The sequence below is a fragment of the Suncus etruscus genome, chromosome 6 (genome assembly GCF_024139225.1).
Source record: "Suncus etruscus isolate mSunEtr1 chromosome 6, mSunEtr1.pri.cur, whole genome shotgun sequence".
Classification (NCBI taxonomy): Eukaryota; Metazoa; Chordata; class Mammalia; order Eulipotyphla; family Soricidae; genus Suncus; species Suncus etruscus.
In genome coordinates this window covers 52,415,983-52,438,902 of record NC_064853.1, presented here as the reverse complement: position 1 = coordinate 52,438,902, position 22,920 = coordinate 52,415,983, and the positions used below count along the sequence as shown (strand labels likewise).

The 22,920-nt window shown below is 43.7% G+C and overlaps 1 protein-coding gene and 1 pseudogene across 1 annotated transcript in view; both read left to right on the top strand.

The window, feature by feature from the left end:
• The first annotated feature begins 1,599 nt into the window (after nucleotides 1–1,599).
• Nucleotides 1,600–22,920, top strand: part of CLIC4 (chloride intracellular channel 4) — a 71,097-nt gene continuing 49,776 nt past the window's right edge. The window contains exon 1 of the mRNA XM_049775011.1: nucleotides 1,600–1,841. Coding sequence (XP_049630968.1) covers nucleotides 1,770–1,841 — 72 coding nt within the window. The 5' untranslated portion in view covers nucleotides 1,600–1,769. The remainder of the gene's footprint in view (nucleotides 1,842–22,920) is intronic.
• LOC126011359 (elongin-C-like) lies at nucleotides 9,645–9,981 on the top strand (annotated as a pseudogene).

Here is a 22,920-nt window from a genome sequence, read left to right as displayed (position 1 = left end):
GGAAGTTGTCATATATACAATTAGTCATTTGGTTTGTTTAACATTCTGATGTGTTAAGTACTAGGATGTGGAGACAGAACTATGTCTTCTCTTCCCAGGATTCACAAACCTGGGAAGGAGGAGCAGCTGAGTCAACCATGAGCAAAAGTCAGGAGAGGGAGCAAACAATTAACTTTCCAGAGGGTTGACTTTTGCCCCAGGCATTCAATAACAGTAAATCCAGACAAAGTGTCCAACATTAAGTATTTCCCTCCTACCTGCTTTTTTCTTTCTTTCACAGATTGAGGATCACCTTTATTGCTAAAATAGGAACTCCTGGTGTTGGAGAAAGGCCTGGTGGATAAGACAGAAGGTAAGATCCCCACCTTGCTTGTAGCTAGACTTTGTAGCCTACCTGATTTCAGCCTACGCTTTGCATATGGTCTCCAGAGCTGGCCTGGAGTGGTCCCTTAGCACTGTCAGATGTTTCCTCTTCCCAAAGTAGTCTTTCCACTGAGAGAGAGGACAGGATAATAGAAAAATTAAATAAGACAGGTTTGAAATAGCTCGCACAAAGGTGATTCTGGCGCATAATCAAATTCAATGGAGGTTGGGGGGAGGAGAAAGAGCCCTGACAATGCTGGGGAATTCTTTGCAGCCTTTAGGCAGGCACTTGAGGGGTTTTAGTTGAAAGCAGTGTGTATGTCTCTGCAAGGGATGAGATCCGATCCATATTTTATTGCCCCAGGCCTAGCACAATATAGGGAGCACAGCAGAAGTGATGGAGAGTCAAGGGTAAGACAAATAAATCAGAGGAAAAAAAAAGAAAAAGAAAAAAGGGGTGGGCACGGGAAAAAAAGAAAAAGATGAGGCAGAGCTTTGCACACGGCCGATCTGGGTTTGATCCCCAATATCCCATATCCCCCGCCCTAGCCTGTCAGGAGTGAGTGAGTCTAGTGGGCAGAGCCAAGGACTAACCCTAGAGCACCTCTGGGTGTGGCCCCAAAACAACAACAACAACAAAACCCTAAAAATATGAATAAGAGGAAAAAGAAATGCTTTTAGGAAGATGAAAACTTTCCAAAAAGTTGTCCCTGTGTGAGGCAGCTTCACTTAACACACTTAGGAGGAGGGTGGCCTGGAAGCAAGAGCAACGAGTCCTGAGAGGTTGGGGTTGGCTACAAGCAGGGAAGATGGCAGGAAACACAGCTAGCTCGCTCTCCAGCCGTCAGAACGCATGAGGTCACCTGGATCGGCGCCAGGAGCAGCTGCGAGGACACGCCCAGGGAGCGGCGGGAGGCGGTGCCAGGCTCCGCCACGCCGGGGAAGTCTCCCTCCCGCCTTTCCCTCGGTAGGGGGCGTGGCCACAAGCCCCGCCCACCACCACCAATACCGGCACTTAGCCCACACCTCTTTATCAGCCTCGGCGAGGAGGATTGGTTGAATCTCCAGGCCACGCCCACAGCGCGCGTGGGTGGCCCCGCCCCAGAGTCCAACCGGGCCTTCCTCCCGTTTCCTTTGGAAAGCCTGGCAGCCTTGGCCCCGCCCCATATAAGAAGCCCCGCCCACGGCGAAGCCCCGCCCACAGCTTGAAGCCGCCGGAGCCGCGGCGGTCTGGCAGTCGCGCGCGGGGCGTGAGGCAGCACGGAGGCGACTCGCCGGAGGGGAGCTAGCTCGACGCCCGTCCAGGCACTGTCGGGGAGACACGCGCGGCGGGAACCGCACCGGCAGCCCCGAGAGCAGAAGCCGCCGCCGTCCGCGGAGCGCAGCCGATCCGATCCGACCCGACCATGGCTTTGTCGATGCCGCTCAACGGGCTGAAGGAGGAGGACAAAGAGCCCCTCATTGAGCTCTTCGTCAAGGTGAGGGAGGGAGGCAGGGAGGGAGCCCCCTCGCCGAGGCGGCGCCCTGGGGGCTGCGGGGGGCGGTGTCCCGGCCCATTGTCTCGGCACCACCCGATCCCCGGGCTTTGCGGGGAGCCCGAGAGTGCGGGGCCCGGCCCCCCAGCCCGAAAGCCGGCGTTCCCCGCCTCCAGCTCCGGGGCTCCTCCGGCTCGGGGCCCCGCGTCGCCCTCGCGGTCCTGGAAGTCCCCACCCAGCCCGGGGCCTCGGGGGGAGATCCTGGCACCCGCCCCCGGTGACCTCACCCGAGGCCCCCGACCGCGGCCCGGGACGCCCGCAGCGCAGCCCCGAGCGCGGGGGCTGAACTTCTCGGAGCTCTCGGAGGGAGAGTTATTGGCTTATTTCGCGCCCTCCCCGCGGCTATGAAACTGGAACTTGAGTTTTTCTTTTTCTAAATTTTTTCTTTTTTGGCTTTGGGGCCACACCCGGCGGCGCTCAGGGGTTCCTCCTGGCTCTCCGCTCAGAGATCGCCCCTGGCAGGCACTTGGGGTGCGGGGATTCGAACCCCCGTCCGTCCTGGGGCAAACGCCCTCCCGCTGTGCTGTCTCTCTCTCTCGCCGGCCCTGCAACTGGAAATGTTCGATGCCTGTCCAAAAAATAATTTTTTCTTTTTCTTTTTCTTTTTTTCTGAAAAGGAGTTGGCATTCTTCTGTGCCCCCGGAAAAGCCCGAGATTCCCAGCTTAGGGTTTTCCTGCCCGGGGGGTATTTGAACCACCCACCATCTGGTTTTCTTGTTTGCAACGCCGAGTGAGTGTGGAGTCTGATGCAACCTTCTGGCTGCTCCCCTCGGCGCCGCTCGCCCAGGACAGGCTCGGGTCGGGCGACTCCCCCGCCTCCGGTTCTGGGTTCTGGGAGCCCAACGCATGCGGGCGAGAATTCCTCTCTTGGCTTGAGCTCCCTGGGGTGGAGAGCCCCGGCTCTGGGGCTTCAGTGGAAGAGCTTCAGTTCTGAGCGATCCGCTCGGCGCACCAACAGGGCCGCCGCCTTCTCGAGAGCCTTTGTATCTTGCTGTCCGCGGGGCGCAGAAGTCAGGAACATCTGGATCCAGCGGCCTCTTTCCCAACTTTCTCTAAAGCCCTTGATGCTGACGTCGGCGGCTTACCCCCAGACAGAGCTCCGTTTTGAGCTGCCAAAGTCTGTCGGACTCTAGAATTAGTTTGCTTTTTGGTTTGGAAGAAGGAAAGGGGAGGAAATAAGAAGGGATCAGCGAATGATAGAAACAGTGTTTGTAAGTTTAGGGTGGGTTTTTTTCTTTTCTTTTCTTTTTTTTCCACTTATTTTTAGAAACATTTTAATTCAGGACGTGAATTAGCCGGCAGGTCTAGAACTCCTAACCTATCTTCAGATCTCAGTTAACTTTGGTAGATGGAGTTCTTTCAATTTCAGAGACTGGGGGAAGGAACCTGAAATAAGAGAAAGGGAAAGAGTACAAGAAGGCAGTTTGGAAAATGGAGAAGAATGAATCAGAGATTAGTGTTCCAACACACTTACTGTTGAGTCAGGATTAAGAAGGCATTTCCGTAAGCTCAAAAATAGTGTATCTACTAAAAAAGTAATCTATAAAAACATGATACTTCATGGTGAAACTATGGGAGTAGCATTCAGTTTCGAATTAGAATACAGATACTCTCAGTCATGACTTTTATTTCCAGTATTATACAAAAATGCTCCTAACCAAACCAATAAGACATGAGAAAGAAATGAAGCATATCAGAGAGCTCTGAATGCCCTACATAACGATGATTTAACCCTTTAATTTAGAGCACAGTAGAACGCATTGTTTCCGAAATTTACTTGCGTGCTCCTTCCTAATTTGCCATGTTAGTATTAGTATTCTTTACTAAATTAGATAATCTGAAAGTTAAAAATACATGATAGACATGATAATGCCAATCAGTAATTAATAATTGGGAAATTGGGATAGGTGTTATGTGTATATTTCTTACATGCATTATTATTATCCTGATTTTTTTGGGTCAAACTCAGTGGTACTTGGGCTTCTATACTAATAACTCACACTTGGTACTGTGTGTGTGGGGAACCACATTGGTATAGGGAGTTGAACTGAGTTCAGCTTCATGGAAGGTAAGGGTCCTAACCCTGTCTCTGTCTTGCATCATACATACCTAAAAAATGTTTGTGAGCTGTTAAAGGCATACTTGTTAGTCTTTTCACTGGACTTGGAAGCAGAGAACCAGGGTTAAAGCCATGGTCTTTGCTTTTGTGTAGACCCAGGTATCAAACCCAGGTCTCATTCAGACCAGGCATGAACTTGAATACTGAATCCCTGGTCCTCAAGCAATTTTGTTATCACTGACTTGGTTACCCTGGATAAATTGTTTTTCAATAAGAGGGAAAATGTTTTCTACTGTCCTGTCATTCAGCATAGGTATAACTTAATACTGTTGTAAATAAATCAGGGTAGTTTTTTTTATTTGTTTTTGGACCACACCCAGCAGTGCTCAGGGATTACTTCTGACTTTGCACTCAGAAATTACTCTTGGCAGGCTCTGGGGGCCATCTGGGATGCTGGGAATTGAACCTGGGTTGGCCACATGCAAGGCAAATGCCCTACCAGCTGTGCTATTCCTCTGGCTCTATATAGTTGTTTTAAAATTTTTATTTTTAGGCCGGGCGGTGGCGCTGGAGGTAAGGTGCCTGCCTTACCTGCGCTAGCCTAGGAGACGGACCGCGGTTCGATCCCCCGGCGTCCCATATGGTCCCCCAAGCCAGGAGCGACTTCTGAGCGCATAGCTAGGAGTAACCCCTGAGCATCACCGGGTGTGGCCCAAAAACCAAAAAAAAAAAAAAAAAAAAAAAGTGTACCTATTTGGGGGCCGGGCGGTGGCGCTGGAGGTAAGGTGTCTGCCTTGCCAGCGCTAGCCTAGGACGGACCGCGGTTCGATCCCCGGGCGTCCCATATGGTCCCCCAAGAAGCCAGGAGCAACTTCTGAGTGCATAGCCAGGAGTAACCCCTGAGCGTCACAGGGTGTGGCCCAAAAACCAAAAAAAAAAAAAAAAAATTTTTATTTTTAATTAATTTTTTGGGCCACACTTGGTGGTGCTCAAGTTTTACTCCTGGCTCTGCTTCATTCTTGGCAGTACTTCCATATGGAATGCCAGCTATTGAACCCAGGTTAGCTGCATGTGAGGCAAACCCCCTACCTAATGTACTATTGCTCCGGCTCCCCATAAACTTTAATTTTTTTTTTTTTTTTTTTTTTTTGGTTTTTGGTTTTGGGGCCACACCCGGCAGTGCTCAGGGGTTACTCCTGGCTGTGTGCTCAGAAATAGCTCCTGGCAGGCACGGGGGACCATATGGGACACCGGGATTCGAACCAACCACCTTAGGTCCTGGATCGGCTGCTTGCAAGGCAAACGCCGCTGTGCTATCACTCCGGGCCCAAACTTTAATTTAAAAAATTTTTTTTTTTTTGGCCACACTCGGTGATGCTCAGCTGTTACTCCTGTCTGTGTGCCCAGAAATTGTTCCAGGCTCAGGGGATCGATCATATGGGACTCGGGGGATCGATCCCAGGTCTGTCCTGGGTTAGCCGTGTGCAAGGAAAACACTACTGCTGTGCTTTCACTTCTACCCCTCATTTTTTTGGGGGGGGGTTTGGGCCACACCCGGTAGCCCTCACAGGTTATTTATGGCTATGCACTCACATATGGGGGACCATATGTGGGTATCAAATGGGACGCTGGGGGATCGAACCAGGGAATCAGGGTCCTTCCTAGGCTAACACTTGAAAGGCAGATGCCTTAAGCCAAATAGCTTCTGGCAGGCTCGGGGGACCATATGGGATGCTGGGATTCGAACCACCAACCTTCTGCATGCAAGGCAAACGCTTTATTTACTCTCCATGCTATCTCTCCGGCCTTCATTTTTTAATTTTAATTTTTATTTTTGGGCCACACCTAGTGGCTCAGAGGCTATTTCTGGCTTTGCGCTCAGAAATTACGCCTTTTAGGTTTGGGGAACATATGGGATGCCAGGGATTGAATCCAGGTCAGCCACATTCAAGGCAAATGCCCTACCTGCTATACTATTGCTTTGGCTCCCAGATAGTTGTTTTAAAGGAAAAAGGAAAGATCTAGGTGAATTGTGAAATAAATTTAGAAATAGTGTTGTTTTTCCTTAAAAGTTGTGTGGAAAATGCATGTAATGGAAAATACTTTGTAAATGTATTTGTATTGAAATTGAGAGGGCAGGTGCTAGGGAGTCCCAGATTGATCCTTGGTACCACATGATCCCCAGAGGTACTGGTGGGTATGAGAAAAAATAAACAAATAACTAAAGGGGTAAGGTGTTAATTGTTCAGTGAATTAAATAGTATCAATTATTGTCAAGATATATATGAGTTTGTAGCAGACTTTTTTTTTTTTTTTTGTGGTGGTTTTTGGGTCACACCCGGCAGTGCTCAGGGGTTGCTCCTGGCTCCATGCTCAGAAATTGCTCCTGCCAGGCAGGGGGGGGGCGGGACCATATGGGATGCTGGGATTCGAACTGATGACCTTCTGCATGAAAGGCAAACGCCTTACCTCCATGCTATCTCTCTGGCTCAACAGAAGACTTTTCTGAACAAATGTAAAGGGTGTTTAACCTATTTAGGTAGTTATAAAATTATGAGTAGACGGACTCATAGTACAGGAGTTAAGGCACTTGTCTTGCATCATACTGACCCCGGTTCAAATTTCCTGTTCCTGGGGCCGGGAAGGTGGCGCTAGAGGTAAGGTGTCTGCCTTGCAAGCACTAGCTTAGGAGGGACCTCGGTTTGATTCCCCGGTGTCCCATATGGTCCCCCCAAGCCAGGAGCGATTTCTGAGCGAATAGCCAGGAGTAACCCCTGAGCATCAAACGGGTGTGTTCCAAAAACCAAAAAAAAAAAAAAAAAATTTCCTGCTCCTGTATGACCTCCAGTACCAACAGGAGTTGCTTCTAAGTACAGCCCAAAGCAAAAAACAAAAACAAAATCCAAAAGGAGAAATTGGCTAGGGTCTTTCCAACTAGTATGACTGGATTCAGTTACTTTTTCCTTATGAGTATTGCTTTTGAAGTTTCTGTTCTTGAACCCAGTGTCTTCAGATTAGCTGTATAGCAGCTGTATTAGCAGCTCTCTATTTCTGCTTTATTTACTCCCGACACCTAGAGGAGAAAGGGTAGTAAAAGGTTTACAAAAAACCAAAAAAACAAAAGGTAAAGTGCCTGCCTTGCCTGCGCTAGCCTTGGACGGATGGTCCCCCAAGCCAGGAGCTACTTCTGAGCACATAGCCAGAAGTAACCTCTGAGCGTCACCAGGTGTGGCCCAAAAACCAAAAACCAAAAAAAAAAAAATAGGTTTACAAAGGTCGTCATTCTAATTGGTGGGGATGCCTTCTCTGTCATCCACACCCAGGATGATGTATATATTTTGATGCACAATCCTGGAAATCATTGGCCGATAGGGTGAAGTTTAAAGCCTATACCCAGGGTATGAGGCTCCTTATTATCTAACTTCTGCCTGGGTTTCTAATCCAATTTATCTACTTACTAATTGTGTATCTCAAGACACATTACTTAAATCTCTCTGTGACTCACTACACAATTGGGATATTAATAGACTAATCTCATAGGAATGAACTAGTTAATATATGTGGTATATAATAAGCTCAGAACAATGTTCTACAGAAAGCAAAGAAACATTTGTCCTGCGTATTTTGTATACATATATTTATGTGCAGATCTCCCCAATTAGACAATGCTTCCTTGAGAGTAAGGCTTGTGTTTTGTTCTGCATAGTATATAAGAGGGTACCAAATATGGTAAATGAAATGGTTTCTTTGGCATTTTCCTGTCACTATGTGGTCTGCCATGCTTTGGAATTGGAAACTATGTATTTAAGATCCTGGATATCTGAATGAATATCAAATATCATTGGTAGAACTTTGCCTAGCTCTAACCTTTAAAACTTCTTGTAGTTTTATCAACCCACCCCTTCCTCTCTGATACCTGTAGTCCTTCCATATTTACACCATTATTTCTTATTGGTATTATTTTGAAATTGGTAAACATGAGTATGTGTATGAAAAGTAAATATTAATTGTTGAATCACAAATGAGAGAATTTGGGAAAGATTGGGTTTGGGGATTTTTTTTTTTTTTGTATAAGTCTAACTCCTTCCCACTAGTAATTTTGATATATGATGGGATGTTATTTCTGATCTTCGTTAAGGGAGAAGTTCTTTTGTAGAGTTTTGTGGGCTGGGATTTTTTTTTTTTTTTTTTGGTGTTTGCTTCTTGGGTCACACCGGCAGGGGTTACTCCTGGCACTACACTCAGAAATCACTCCTGCAGGCTTGGGGGACCATCTGGAATGCCAGGGTTTGATCCACCGACCTTCTGCTTGCAAGGCAAACACCCTACCTCCATGCTATCTCTCCGGCCCCTTGTGGGCTGGAATTTAAACTTCTTATTGAATCAATGAATTGGGACAGTCTGATGGTAGAATGCATTAAGTGGCTGGGATTGTAGTAGTGGTTGTAAAAACTTAATTTGATGCAGGTTGGTGTAACTCATAACTTTATGGGGACTAGACAGATGACTCAAAGGACTGGAGAACACAGTTTGTATGGGAGGCTCAGATTTGATCCCTGGCACTTCAAAGTGAAGTGATGATTTTGATTAACTAAAATACTGAAGAGACAGAGACGATAGAATGATGCTATCATGGGGAGAGATGGAGGTTTCTGAGTCAGGGGGGACTTAACACATGGGGAACTCAATACGGTATGAAATAGGGAGTATTTGGCTGTTAACTACAAGTTTCAGTTGGTTTGAAATAATGCTGACAGAAATACCTAGAAGCCTGTAAAGGATAGTGAGTAAGAATTTCCCATTTCCTCTTTCATTAGAGTGGTTGGATGGTCAATTTTCTGTGCCTTCTGAATAGGGAATGAATCAATCCATAAAAGGAAAGTGTTAGACAGGATGGGAAGTGTTTTAAAGTCAGACTGGGGTAGATAGCACTAGAAGTCTAATACATCCTAGCAAGTGTGAGGCCCTGAGCATTTAATTTGATTGGGAGTGATCTCCTACTCTAAAATCTGTTGGGTGTGGCTGCTGCTGCTGCTTAGGTCATGCTTATAAACCATCCAAGTATGATTTGACAGAAATCTAAACTTATTTCAGGTATCAATTTGTGAATTACCTTCTTGCAACTTTCAGTCTTGTTGTCTTTCTTGAGACTTGACTTTTATTTTTCAGTGCTCAGGACTAAGTATTAGTCTGAGGAATTAGTAAAGCCATATTTGCTTTCAGTTTTCCCCACCTCTTTATTTAAAATATAAAACCAGGGGGCTGCATAGGTCTATTAGTACATTTCTAAAAGTTCCAATGTAGATAAATAGAACTATACTTGAACGTTGTTTTAGAAATTATCTTGGGCCCGGAGAGATAGTACAGTGGCGTTTGCCTTGCAAGCAGCCAATCCAGGACCAAAGGTGATTGGTTCGAATCCCACATGGTCCCCCGTGCCTGCCAGGAGCTATTTCTGAGCAGACAGCCAGGAGTAACCCCTGAGCACCACCGGGTGTGACCCAAAAACAAAAAACAAACAAAAAAAAAACAAAAAAGAAAAGAAATTATCTTAAACACCACCGGTCGGGGGAGGGGATAGGCGGGACCGGCCCTGGAGCTGTGGCTGTGGCTGTGGCTGTGGAGCTCAAGAGCTACTACTGAATTTCCTCTGGAATTGAAGTGGAATTTAATAAGAACATAATGGAATGGATGGAGAAGAGAAAACCTATGGTGGCTGTGAAGGCCTTCATGCTATGTACGTCAAATTAATATCCTCTGATGGCCACGAGTTTATTGTAAAAAGAGAACATACATTAACATCAGGAACAATAAAAGCCATGTTGAGTGGCCTGGATCACTTTGCTGAGGATGAAACCAATGAAGTCAGTTTTAGAGAGATTCCCTTCACATATTCTATCCAAAGTATGCATGTATTTTACCTACAAGGTTCACTACACTAACAGCTCAACCGATATTCCTGAATTCCCAATTGCACCTGAAATTGCACTGAAACTGCTGATGGCTGCGAATTTTCTAGATTGAAAATAAATTATAATAATAATAAAAAATTATTTTAAACTTTAATGTTAGCATTTTAAAGAAGAAACAGTATTGGAATCAGGGCTAAATTGAGCTTTTGAGCATACATTTTGATTCATAGATATTTATGCTTTTTGAAGCTGATTTACAGTGGACTCTAGGGACACAGCAGGTTTTCTTTTTTTGTACTGAAGTTATTGTTTCCAACTTTATAGTGAAATAATTAAAATTTTGAAAATAATTTAGTTCTCATAATAGTTGCAAAGCTGTAAGTCTTCTGTGATAATGTTAAGTATTCAATTTTACAACACTGCAGCATCGCTACTTATTTGTATGGTAATAGAAGAAAAAAAGAATTTGAATAAAACATGAGAGAAAATAAGACAGCAATTAGATGAGAGCTGTAGTAATTAAGAACATTTAAGGATATGTGAGTTCTATGCATGTTATTCTTGGCTAACAATTACTTTATTGTGGTAGTAGAAATCAGGTGGTAGCTTACTAAAATGAAATTTTATTTTTTTAAATGAAATTTTAATAAAAACAAAGTGAATCAATGTAGGCTGTTTTGTTACTTAAAAAAACAAACAAACAAACCCCGGGCTGGTCCATGGCAGTGGTTTATCAGAACTTATTAACATTAGTATCATAAAAGTTGGTATATAACCCTCCCCCCATTGCTCAATTTGACTGGCTTTAAAAGAAAAAAAAAAACCCAGAAAAGTCTTGTTTTTGTTTTTGTTTGTTTTTGGGCCACACCCAGTTTACTCTTGGCGAGGCACTCAGAAATCGCTCCTGGCTTGGGGGATGGATCGAACCGAGATCCATCCTAGGCTAGTGCAGGCAACCACAGCTCTGGTCCCCAGAAAAGTCTTCATTATAATTTAAAAGCACATAGACATCTGGAGAGATAGCACAGCGCCGTTTGCCTTGCAAGCAGCCAATCCAGGACCAAAGGTGGTTGGTTCGAATCCCAGTGTCCCATATGGTCCCCCGTGCCTGCCAGGAGCTATTTCTGAGCAGACGGCCAGGAGTAACCCCTGAGCAACGCCGGGTGTGGTCCAAAAAACCAAAACCCAAAACAAAACAAAAACAAAAACAAAAACAAAAAAGCACATAGACAAGTCAAGAGAAAAATGGGTTAAAGTTTACAAAATGAAAATTTGGGTATCGGATTTAGTATATTAGTAGAATAACTTGCACATGTGAGGTCCTTGGTTTGTTCCCCAAAGCATTTAAACAAAAATGTAGATTGATTTTTGCTTGTTTATTCTCATTAAATCATGTAAAAATTGTTTCTGGATATCAATAGCACATTCTATTTACATTTTACAGTTCTTTTTTTTGTTTTTGTTTTTGGGTCACACCCACCGGTGCTCAGGGGTTACTTCTGGCTCTGCGCTCAGAAATTGCTCCGGAAAAAAAAAGTAGAAGAAGAAATTGCTCTAGGCAATTTCTTAATGTCCAGGGGACATTATGGCAGTATTCAAACCACTGTCTGTCCTGGAACAGCTGTTTGCAAGGCAAATGCCCTACTGCTGTGCTATCTCTCCCGGTCCCACATTTTAGAATTCTTGTTATTCAGAGGGACTCTGGATTGCAAATACACTTTCTTTTGTTTTTTGGCCACACCTAACTGTTCCCAGAGCTTTGACTATGTACTCAGGGATCATTCCTTACTGTGTTTTGGGGCCTGTATGAGGTGCTAGGAGCTAATTGGGGTCTGCTACTTACAAAGCAAATGCTTTATCTTCTATGGCCCTTATCTTATAGCTCTGGCCCTCTTTTGTATGTGTGACTGTGGAGTTTGGATCACACCCTGGTCTCAGGTTATACATACCATTGTGCTTTGCCATCGCACACATCCTGGGCCCCAAAGTATGTTTTAAAATCTTTATCATAAGCAATATCTAAACTTGTCTGGCTTTAGTTTAAATATTGTTGTTGAATTTTAAAAGGATAGCCATATTTTGTTTTCTAGCATAGTTATTTGAATGTTTTGTGCTCTTTAAAGAGGTGTTATCTCAAATTATAAAACTATATGTATTTACTAAAGAAAACTTACAAAATACAGAAAATAATAAAGTAAAAATGCATGTGACTCAAAAAAACAAAACAAAATTGCTTATAGAAATGATTGCTATTGGGCCCCGAGAGATAGCACAGCGGTGTTTGCCTTGCAAGCAGCCGATCCAGGACCAAAGGTGGTTGGTTCGAATCCTGGTGTCCCATATGGTCCCCCGTGCCTGCCAGGAGCTATTTCTTTTTTTTTTTTTTGGTTTTTGGGCCACACCCGTTTGACGCTCCGGGGTTACTCCTGGCTATGTGCTCAGAAATCGCCCCTGGCTTGGGGGGACCATATGGGACGCCGGGGGATCGAACCGCGGTCCGTTCCTTGGCCTTGGCTAGCGCTTGTAAGGCAGACACCTTACCTCTAGCGCCACCTTCCTGGTCCCGCCAGGAGCTATTTCTGAGCAGACAGCCAGGAGTAACCCCTGAGCAATGCCGGGTGTGGCCCCCCCAAAAAAACAAAACAAAAACAAACAAACAAAAAGAAATGATTGCTATTGTTCTTTTGTTGTATATGCTAATTTACTTATTAATTTGTTTTTTGGGTCACATATGGCAATACTCAAGAAATTACTCTTGGGGCCGGAGAGATAGCACAGCAGTAGGGCATTTGCCTTAGACACAGAAGGACGGTGGTTCGAATCCCAGCATCCCATATGGTCCCCCAAGCCTGCCAGGAGTGATTTCTGAGCATAGAGCCTGAGCGCTGCCAGGTGTGACCCCCCCCAAAAAAAAACCCAACAACAACAAAGAAATTACTCCTGCGGGTTGGAGCCATAGCACAGTGGGTATGTTGTTTGCTTTGCATGCGTTCGACCCGGGGTTCTGTCCCCAGCATCCGAGTGATTCCTGAGTGCAGAGCCAGGGAGTAACCCCTGCTGAGTGCCACTCCCCCCCAAATTCCTCCTGGCAGGCTCAGAGGACCCTATGAGATGCTGGAGATTGAACTCAGGTCAGCCAAGTACAAGGCAGATGCCATACCCCTGAACTATTGCTGGTCTTGTTTCTTTTTTTGCTGAGAGAAAGCACATGTTGTGAGGTCTCTCAGCACTTAGAATTGCTGATAGAATTTGATTAAGTGACTTGAAGATAGGCCTTTTATGTTCTATTTGAAAGTTCAATTTTTTTTAAAAACTTTTGATTTCCCCATTTAACAACCACCTCCCTACCTCACACCCTGAACGCAGGACTTCTCGCGTGTATATATGAAGGCAAGTGCTCTACTGCTGAATTTCTTCCCTGGCCCAACACAAATTTTGTGTGAGAATAGCTGGGCACAGCATGTATCTTAATAGAAACAAACATTAATGGAATACCTACCACATATTAAGGGCTGGAAAGATTAAAAAAACAAAAAAGAACGAAAGGTCCTTTGTCTTCAAGGAGCTCATAGTGTAATCTAGTAGAAAGTCACAGTTAGTAATGAACAAGATTGATTATAGTATTTAGATTCTCAGCATTGTCTTTGTCCTGTATATCACTGTGACCTTTTTCTTTTATGCTTTTCAAAATCCAATTGAATTAAGATCTTAAGAGATGATTTAGAGGGGCCGGGCGGTGGCGCTTGGAGGTAAGGTGCCTGCCTTACCTGCGCTAGCCTAGGAGACCGACCGCGGTTCGATCCCCCGGCGTCCCATATGGTCCCCCAAGCCAGGAGCGACTTCTGAGCGCATAGCCAGGAGTAACCCCTGAGCACTGCCGGGTGTGGCCCAAAAACCAAAAAAAAAAAAAAAAAAAAAAAGAGATGATTTAGGGGTCGGCGAGGTGGCGCTAGAGGTAAGGTGTCTGCCTTGCAAGCGCTACCCAAGGAAGGACCGCAGTTTGATCCCCAGGCGTCCCATATGGTCCCCTCAAGCCAGGGGCAATTTTTGAGCGCTTAGCCAGGAGTAACCCCTGAGCATCAAACGGGTATGGCCTGAAAAACCAAAAAAATAAAAATAAAAAAGAGATGATTTGGGGGCTGGAGAGATAGTACTTTGGGTAAGGCACTTGAAACTCATCCTCCTTCGTTCCCTGCCACCACATATGTTCCTGCAAGCACTGCCAGGACTAAATCCTGAGCACAGCTGGATGTCACCCTCTGCCTCTTCCAAAAATAAGAGTGTTTGGACTGGAAAGATAGTATAGAGGTTAAAGCTTTCCTTAAATGCATCACATTTGGTCTCCCGAGCACACTATTAGGAGTGATTCCTGAACGCAGAGCTAGGAGTGATCCTTGAGTGCCTCTAGGTGTGGCCCAGTCCTTCTTCTCCCTCCCCACACCTAATTGTATGAGCTAGTAGAAGGGTAAGTTACTTTTCTTATGCTTGACTGACCCTAATTCAATCCTTAGCACTGCATATGATCCCTAGAGCACTGCCAGTAGTGATTCTTTAGCACAGCCTGGTGTGTAGGCATGGCTTCAAAGTAAAAAAAAAAAAAGAAAAGAAAATACACAAACATATACATACAGCAGTCATAATTGTATTAAAGATGAGTACTGGGCCCGGAGAGATAGCACAGTAGCGTTTGCCTCGCAAGCAGCCGATCCAGGACCAAAGGTGGTTGGTTCAAATCCCGGTGTCCCATATGGTCCCCTGTGCCTGCCAGGAGCTATTTCTGAGCAGACAGCCAGGAGTAACCCCTGAGCACCGCCGGGTGTGGCCCAAAAACAAAAACCAAAAAAAAAAAGAAAGAAAGAAAGAAAGAAAAAAAAAGATGAGTACTAGGTGTTTGAGAGAGAATGATAGGAAACAATTGAGATGGGAACTCTGGAGGCTTTTTTGAGTAAATGACATGCAGGATGAATGATAATTAGAAGAATGACTTGAACATTTTGGACTGGAGGAGTTGGCATATATAAAGGCTGGAAATAATGAACTAATTCAGAGATTGAAATATAAAGATCAAAATTATGTGTAGAGCAAGGAGTCATAGAGCTGCATCATAAAGGTCATTAAATTTTATGCAAATTTGATCTTCAATTAAAAGGGCAGTTTCCAAGTGCGACTGTAAGAGAGCATCATGGTTTAATTGCATTTTTTCAGAGTCTGACCACTCTGGAAAATGAAGAGTCAAGATTCAACAAACAGGAGATGAGGAAGTAGCTTAGTGCTAGAGCACTTAGCTTGCCAATTTGTGAGGTCCTAAGTTTGATTGATCTCCAGAGCTATCCCTCCCCCCCACAAAGAAGGGTTTATCATTGCAATCAGAGATAATATATGGCTTGGATTTGGGTAGTGATGAAGAGATGACAATGAATTTTAGAAAAATTTTGAAGGTGCAGTAATTAGGAAAATACTGAAGAAGGAGTTAATGTGGTTAAGTATGAGAAATGATATGAGAAACTTGGATATCTATTTAGAATCACTAGTTGATAGAGATCCCATTTATTGAATAGACAGAGGAGGAACAAACTTCATTATGGTGTGGTAAGTTCTGGGTGATGAAATGTCAGATGGAGGTATCTGGTAGAAGTTTGGGGTTACACAGATTGATATTTGGAAAGTAATCTAGGCAGGCTAGACTTGGTATATATAAAACACTGATATGGCATGCAAAGTATTAGACATCATTTTGTTGGTTGAATGAAGCAAGAGTAGAGAAAGTACTAAAGATTTAGTTCTGATCAATTTGGAGGAACTTTTACTCTTCACAACTGGCATGGTACTGTAGGGGAGATACTGGGGAAGGAGATAAAGTTGTAATAAAGTAGTATTACAAGAGGAAAGCTGAGGCTGGAGAGATAGCATGGAAGTAAGGCGTTTGCCTTTCATGCATCGGTTCGAATCCCGGTGTCCCATATGGTTCCCCGCGCCTGCCAGGAGCAATTTCTGAGCCTGGAGCCAGGAATAACCCCTGAGCACTGCTGGGTGTGACCCAAAAACCACACACACACACACACACACACACACACACACACACACACAAAAAGAAAAAAGGAGGAAAGCTAAGGATGAGTTCTTAAGAAGATTGGGGGATATAACTTCATTGGTGGAACATATACTTCACATGGGTGAAGATTTAGGTTTGATCATAGGCTCTAGATCTGTGGTCCTCAAACTACGGCTCATAGGCCACATATTATATTTGTTCCCGTTTTGTTTCTTCACTTCAAAATAAGATATAAGCAGTGTGACAGGAATTTGTTCATAGTTTTTGTTTTGTTTTTACTATAGTTCGGCCCTCCAATGGTCTGAGGGACAGTGAACTGGCCCCCTGTTTAAAAAGTTTGAGGACCACTGCATCATAGATAATTCCTCCTCCAGCATTAGGGTCCTAGTTGCTCTTCCCTCCTCAAAAAAAAAAAAAAAAAAAGATGAGACTAGTTGTATTAAGTGACTTGTGTATTACCGACTTGGAATTTGTTAGTATTCTCTCTCTCTCTCTCTCTCTCTCTCTCTCTCTCTCTCTCTCTCTCTCTCTCTCTCTCTCTCTCTCTCTCTCTCTCTCGCCACTGGGCCACACTCTCTCTCTCTCTCTCTCTCTCTCTCTCTCTCTCTCTCTCTCGCCACTGGGCCACACCAGTGACACTCAAGGGTTACTCTGGCTATGCGCTCAAAAATCACTCCTGGCTTGGGGACTATATGGGATGCTGTGGGGATCGAACTGCGGTTTGTCCTAGGTTAGCGCGTGCAAGGCAAATGCCCTACAGCTTGTGCCACTGCTCCAGCCCCTGTTAGTATTCTTTTTTTTTTTTTTTTTTTTTTTTGGGTCACACCCGGCGGTGCTCAGGGGTTACTCCTGGCTGTCTGCTCAGAAATAGCTCCTGGCAGGCACGGGGGACCATATGGGACACCGGGAGTTGAACCAACCACCTTTGGTCCTGGATGGGCTGCTTGCAAGGCAAACACCACTGTGCTATCTCTCTGGGCCCATTTTTTTCTTTTTTTTTTATATTTGGGCCACACCTAGGTGCACTCAGGGGTTACTCCTGACTCTACGCTTAGAAATCGTTCATGGCAGACTCGGAGAACCATATGGGATGCCAAGATTCAAACCATCGTCCTGTGTGCAAGGCAAACGCCCTACCTCCATGCTATCTCCAACCCCTTCTGTTGGTATTCTTTTTTTTTTTTAAATAAATATATAATCTTTATTTTGGTCATAGTGGCTTACATAACTTTCCTACTAATATTTTAGGTACATATTACTGTTAGTATTCTTTTTGTGTGTGTGTTTTGTATTGTTTTGTTTTTGGGTCACACCTGGCAGCTCAGGGGTTACTTCTGGCTCTATGCTCAGAAATTGCTCCTGGCAGGCTCAGGGGACCATATGGGATGCCGGGATTAGAACCACCGACATTCTACATGGAAGGCAATCACCTTACCTCCATGCTATCTCTCCGGTCCCTACTGTTAGTATTCTTTTTTTTTTTTTTTTTTTTGGTGTTTGGGCCACACCCGGCAGTGCTCAGGGGTTACTCCTGGCTGTCTGCTCAGAAATAGCTCCTGGCAGGCACGGGGGACCATATGGGACACCGGGATTTGAACCAACCACCTTTGGTCCTGGATTGGCTGCTTGCAAGGCAAACGCCGCTGTACTATCTCCCGGACCCACTGTTAGTATTCTTTTTTTTTTTTTTTGGTTTTTGGGCCACACCCTGTGACGCTCAGGGGTTACTCCTGGCTATGCGCTCAGAAGTTGCTCCTGGCTTCTTGGGGGACCATATGGGACGCCAGGGGATCGAACCGCAGTCCGTCCTAGGCTAGCGCAGGCAAGGCAGGCACCTTACCTCCAGCGCCACCGCCCGGCCCCTAGTATTCTTAATAGTGGTAATTCTGGTGTCATTTTGGTAGAAAGTAAATAGGAAGTATAGGAATGGAGCCCTGTATATAAAGTCAACTCCATCAAGAAGCTTAGCTGTGTAGAAGAGTTAGGTTGGTAGCAGGAAGGGAATATATGTATTAAGAAAAGATTAAAAAAAAAAAGAAGTCAGGAGAGCTGTAATATAAGAATGAACACTATACTAATTAATAACTTTTTGTTGTTGTTGGTCTTTGGGCCATACCTGGCATTGCTCAGGTTTTACTCCTGGTAGTGCCTGGGGGACCATATAGGATGCCAGGGATCAAACCCAGGTTGGCTGCATGCAAGGCAAAAATACTCTATCTACTCTACTATCAATCTGCCCCCTGTATACCAATAACTTTTAGGGAAAATATTTTTCATCAAAGATATCATAGATATGACTTAGAAGTACTAGGAAGAGATAATATGTATGTATTTAGAATACTTATTCTCATTGATTTACTTTTCTTGAATTTGCGTGTCTTTTCTATTGTATTTCCTCAGTGTTTAAGTTAGAAGAAATAATATAATTTTTTGTTTAATTGAACTTCTTCAAATCCATTTATGGCGGGGCTGGAAAGATAGCATGGAGGTAGGGCATTTGCCTTGTATGCAGAAGGACGGTGGTTCGAATCCTGGCATCCCATGTGGTCCCCCGAGCCTGCCAGGAGCGATTTCTGGGCCTAGAGCCAGGAGTAACGCCTGAGCGCTGCTGGGTGTGACCCCAAAACCCCCCCAAAAACAAAGAAACAAAACCAAAAAATCCATTTATGGTCACTTTCTATGTGTGAGATACCATGTTAACTGCATTTTATATATATATGTTACACACAATGTACTTTTGTATTACTGTTCTTTTTTTGGGCTCACACCTATGGTGTTCAGGAGTTACTCCTGATTCTGAACTCAGGAATCACTCTTGGCATTTGGGGGGGGACGGACTATATGTAATGCCAGGGATTGAACTCGGGTCGGCCACTTGCCAGGCAAGTGCCCTACCCACTGTACTATTGTTCTGGCCACATGTATATTTTTTTTAACCCACCCCTCACATGTGTATTTTTTATGTTAACAATCCCCTTTCCAGTTTTGGGGATCAAACCCAGAACCTCACACACAAGACAAATTCTATTGCTGATGTACATCCCTGGGTCTAATTAAAAAAAGTTTTTTGTTTTTTTGACTACACTAGGGAGAATTCAGGGGCTATTTCTGGTGCAATCCCTGGGGACCAAGGATAGAATTTGTGTCTGTGACATGTAATGCATGTACTACAGCCCTTTGAACAATTTCCCTGGCTCAGACATAAATATGTTTTTTGTTTGTTTGTTGTTGGGCCACACCTGATGATACTTGGGTTCCTGGCTCTGCACTCAGGAATCACTCCTGGCAGGCTCAGGGGACGCATATGCGATGCCAGGGATCTAACCTGGGATGACTGTGCAAGGCGAGTGCCCTCCCTCCTGTGCTATCAAGCTGTCCCCCGTAAATATGTATTAACACTGATTGACCATTGATAAAATATTTTCTAAAGGAAATTATAGAAACTTGTTTTGATTTTTGTTTCTTATTTGTACTGGTTTGATTTCAGAAAAGGCTGATAGATTTGTGTGTGTGTGTGTGTGTGTGTGTGTGTGTGTGTGTGTGTGTATGTGTGTGTATGTGTGTGTATGTGAAGGGTCACATATGGTGATGCTCATGGGTTACTTCTGCTCCGCACTCAGAATTTACTACTTACAGTCTCAGGGAGAACATATAGAATGCCAAGGATCAACTTTGGTTGGCCACGTGCAAGGCAAGTGCTCTACCTGCTGTACCATCTTTCTAGCTTGAGAAATGATTAAAAAAAAAAAATCACATGATTGAGAAAAGCAAAGGTCTGTTAAATGCACAGAAGTTCTACCAGGACCCAGAGAAATAAAGTCTTAGTTCCTATTTGCTGCTTTGATTTATAGTAGTTAGTTGTTTCCTAAAGAGGGCAAGATTTTCTACTCTCTGAGGTGGGGATTCTGGGGTCATTGAAGGGCCTTAGGTTTGTGTGCACTTTTGATTTGTTTGCTTGAAGGTAGGTTTTTAGTGGGGTTACTGAGCCTTTTTTTCCTTTTTTAAAGAAGAGTGGTAGGCTAAATAAGCTTGGTAACCTCTGATTTAGTGTCTCAAAATGCCAACTGATAGAAAAGTTTTCTTGCATGTTTGAGGTCCTGGATATGATCCCTGGCATTTTAAAAAAGAAAATGACTTCATATTGAACATGATGCTTATTATGAAATGAACAGATATTTTACCCCCTCTTGCAAAAGAAGATTGGAGGAGAGAGTGCACAGATATGTTCTTGAGAAGCAACTTTACAGCTACTTGGTTGAAGAATTGAGTTCATTGTTCTGATGACTCAGCAAGGGTCTTTGTGTTAGATTATATTATTGCCTGTTTTCTTTTTTAATTCTTGTTTTGTTTTTGGGCTATACATGGTAGTGCTCAGGGCTTCTAGCTCTACTCACTCCTGGTGGGCTCAGGAGACCATATGGGATTCCGGAAATTGAACTGTATCCAAGGCAAAATGTCCTACCCACTGTACTATCATTCCAACCCTTAGATTATATTATTGCCTATTAAGGTTCTTTTATTTTTAGCAATATTGAGAGCTGAGATACCAAAGTCAGAGCCAAGAATGATTATTGGCTTGAAAATTTTGTATTCCCTATTAGGCAGGCACTAAGAGATTCAAGTATGAAATGGTTTTGTTTCTTTTTTTTTCTGTTTTGCTTTTAGCCACACCCAGCGGTACTCAGGGGTTACTTCTGGCTCTGAGCTCAGGAATCACACCTTGTGGGTTTGGGTGATGATAATGGATGCCAGGGATTGATCCCTGGTCTGTTATTTGCCAGGCAAACACCCTACCCACTTGATGTACTATCTCTCTGACCCCAAGTTTGAAGTAGTTGTTTCAGACTTGAATGAAGATGATTAGAATTGATATATATATGTATTATATATATATAATAATATATAAATATATATAAAATAAATATAAATATATTAAATTACATTATATATAAATATAAATATATATAATATATAAATATATATATATATTTTATATTTTTTGTTTTTTGTTTTTTTTGGGTCACACCGAGCAACACTCAGGGGTTACTCCTGGCTCTATGCTCAGAAATCACTCCTGACAGGCTTGGGGGACCATATGAGTGTCAGGATTCGAACCGATGACCTTCTGCATGAAAGGCAAACACCTTACCTCCATGCTATCTCTCCAGCCCCTACAATTGATATATATATAAATATTTTTTGGTTTTTGGGCCACACCCATTTGATGCTCAGGGGCTACTCCTGGCTATGTGCTCAGAAATTGCTCCTGGCTTGGGGGGACCATATGGGACGCTGGGGGATCGAACCGTGGTCCATCCTACGCTAGTGCTTGCAAGGCAGACACCTTACCTCTAGCGCCACCTTCCCAGCCCCTAGAATTGATTTTTTTTTTTTTTTTTGGTTTTTGGGCCACACCCGGTAACGCTCAGGGGTTACTCCTGGCTATGTGCTCAGAAGTTGCTCCTGGCTTCTTGGGGGACCATATGGGACACCGGGGGATCGAACCACAGTCCGTCCAAGGCTAGCGCAGGCAAGGCAGGCACCTTACCTTTAGCGCCACCGCTCGGCCCCTAGAATTGATATTTTTTTAAGTAGGCTATTGAGTTGTCATTTGGAAAACTGACTTGTCTTTTTTTTTTTTTTTGTCATAGTAGAACATAGACATAGTACAATGGACAGGGTGCTTAACTTTGCATGCTTCTGACCTGGGTTCTAACCCCTGGCACCATATATTGTCAGTCCTTGTCTCTCTCTATTTCCCCATAATAACACCAGGAGCGATCCCTGAGTGTAGAACCAGAATAAGCCCCAAGCACTGGTGTGGCCCCAAATCAAACAAAAACCAAACAAACCAAAACTAGGAAAAAAAAAAACCCACCATCATGTACCTTAAGAACCATGTAGTCTGTTTCGATCCTGGGCCACACCTGGCAGTACTCAGAAACCACTCCTGGCAGACTAGGGGTATGGCAGGCTATAGGATGCCAGGAATTGAACCGGGGTTCGTCCAGGGTTGGCTGCGTGCCAGGGAAACGCTTTACTGCTGTGCTATCTATCACTCTTGCCCCTGAATCTGCCTTTTTTTTTTTTTTTTTTTTTTAGGTCATACCTGGCATTACTCAGGGGTTACTCCTGGCTCTATACTCAGAAATCACTTCTGGTAGGTTCAGGGGACCACAGAAGATTCCGGATTTGAACCACTGACCTGCAAGGAAGGCAAATGCCTTACCTTCATGCTATCTCACTGGCCCATAGATTTTAATTTTCATTATTTGCTATTTTCAGTCATGCAGAAAAAATTAAAAATTGACATTTGAGAGTATATAGGAATATTTCTAAAACAAACTATTAAATGAAACTACATGGTTTATTAAATGAGTTTGATTGCTTTCAATTCTGTTGGTTAAATTAGAAATGAAACTAAAATTTCCATTACCTCAAGAGCTCTTTGCATTTTGGGGTCCTGATTGGTATTTTGTAAAGTAATTTTAAAGGGTTTGTTTATAAATTTAAGGAACTTGAACATCTTGTATTTGATTTTAGGGTTGTTTTCCAATTTAAGATGTCAAAGCAGTTCCAACTTTTAACAACAATTACATATTTAAATTTTGTTAATATATATATTTTTAAAAGCTTCACCCTTCAAAGCATACACTAATATTTTTATTGTTGATAGAAAAGAGTACACTAATCTTTGCATTGTTGATAGAAATAAGGCAAGGAAGTTTCTTTTTTGTGGAGAGAGGAAATGGCTGTTAGTCCAGGACTTTATCCATATTAGGTATTAACTAAATATAGATGTGTAATACAGGAATGAAGTCATATCCAGAAAGTTCCTTAAGCAGAGCTAATGAGATCAGCCAGTGCCTTTTGGATTTGCCTTTTTTTTAAACGTTGACTCACTAATTAGTGCTATGGTTTGACTGCTTTTTGGCCCTTACATGGAATCATTCTTTAAAACAAACACATGGGGCCAGGCTTGAAGGCTGGAGTCCATAC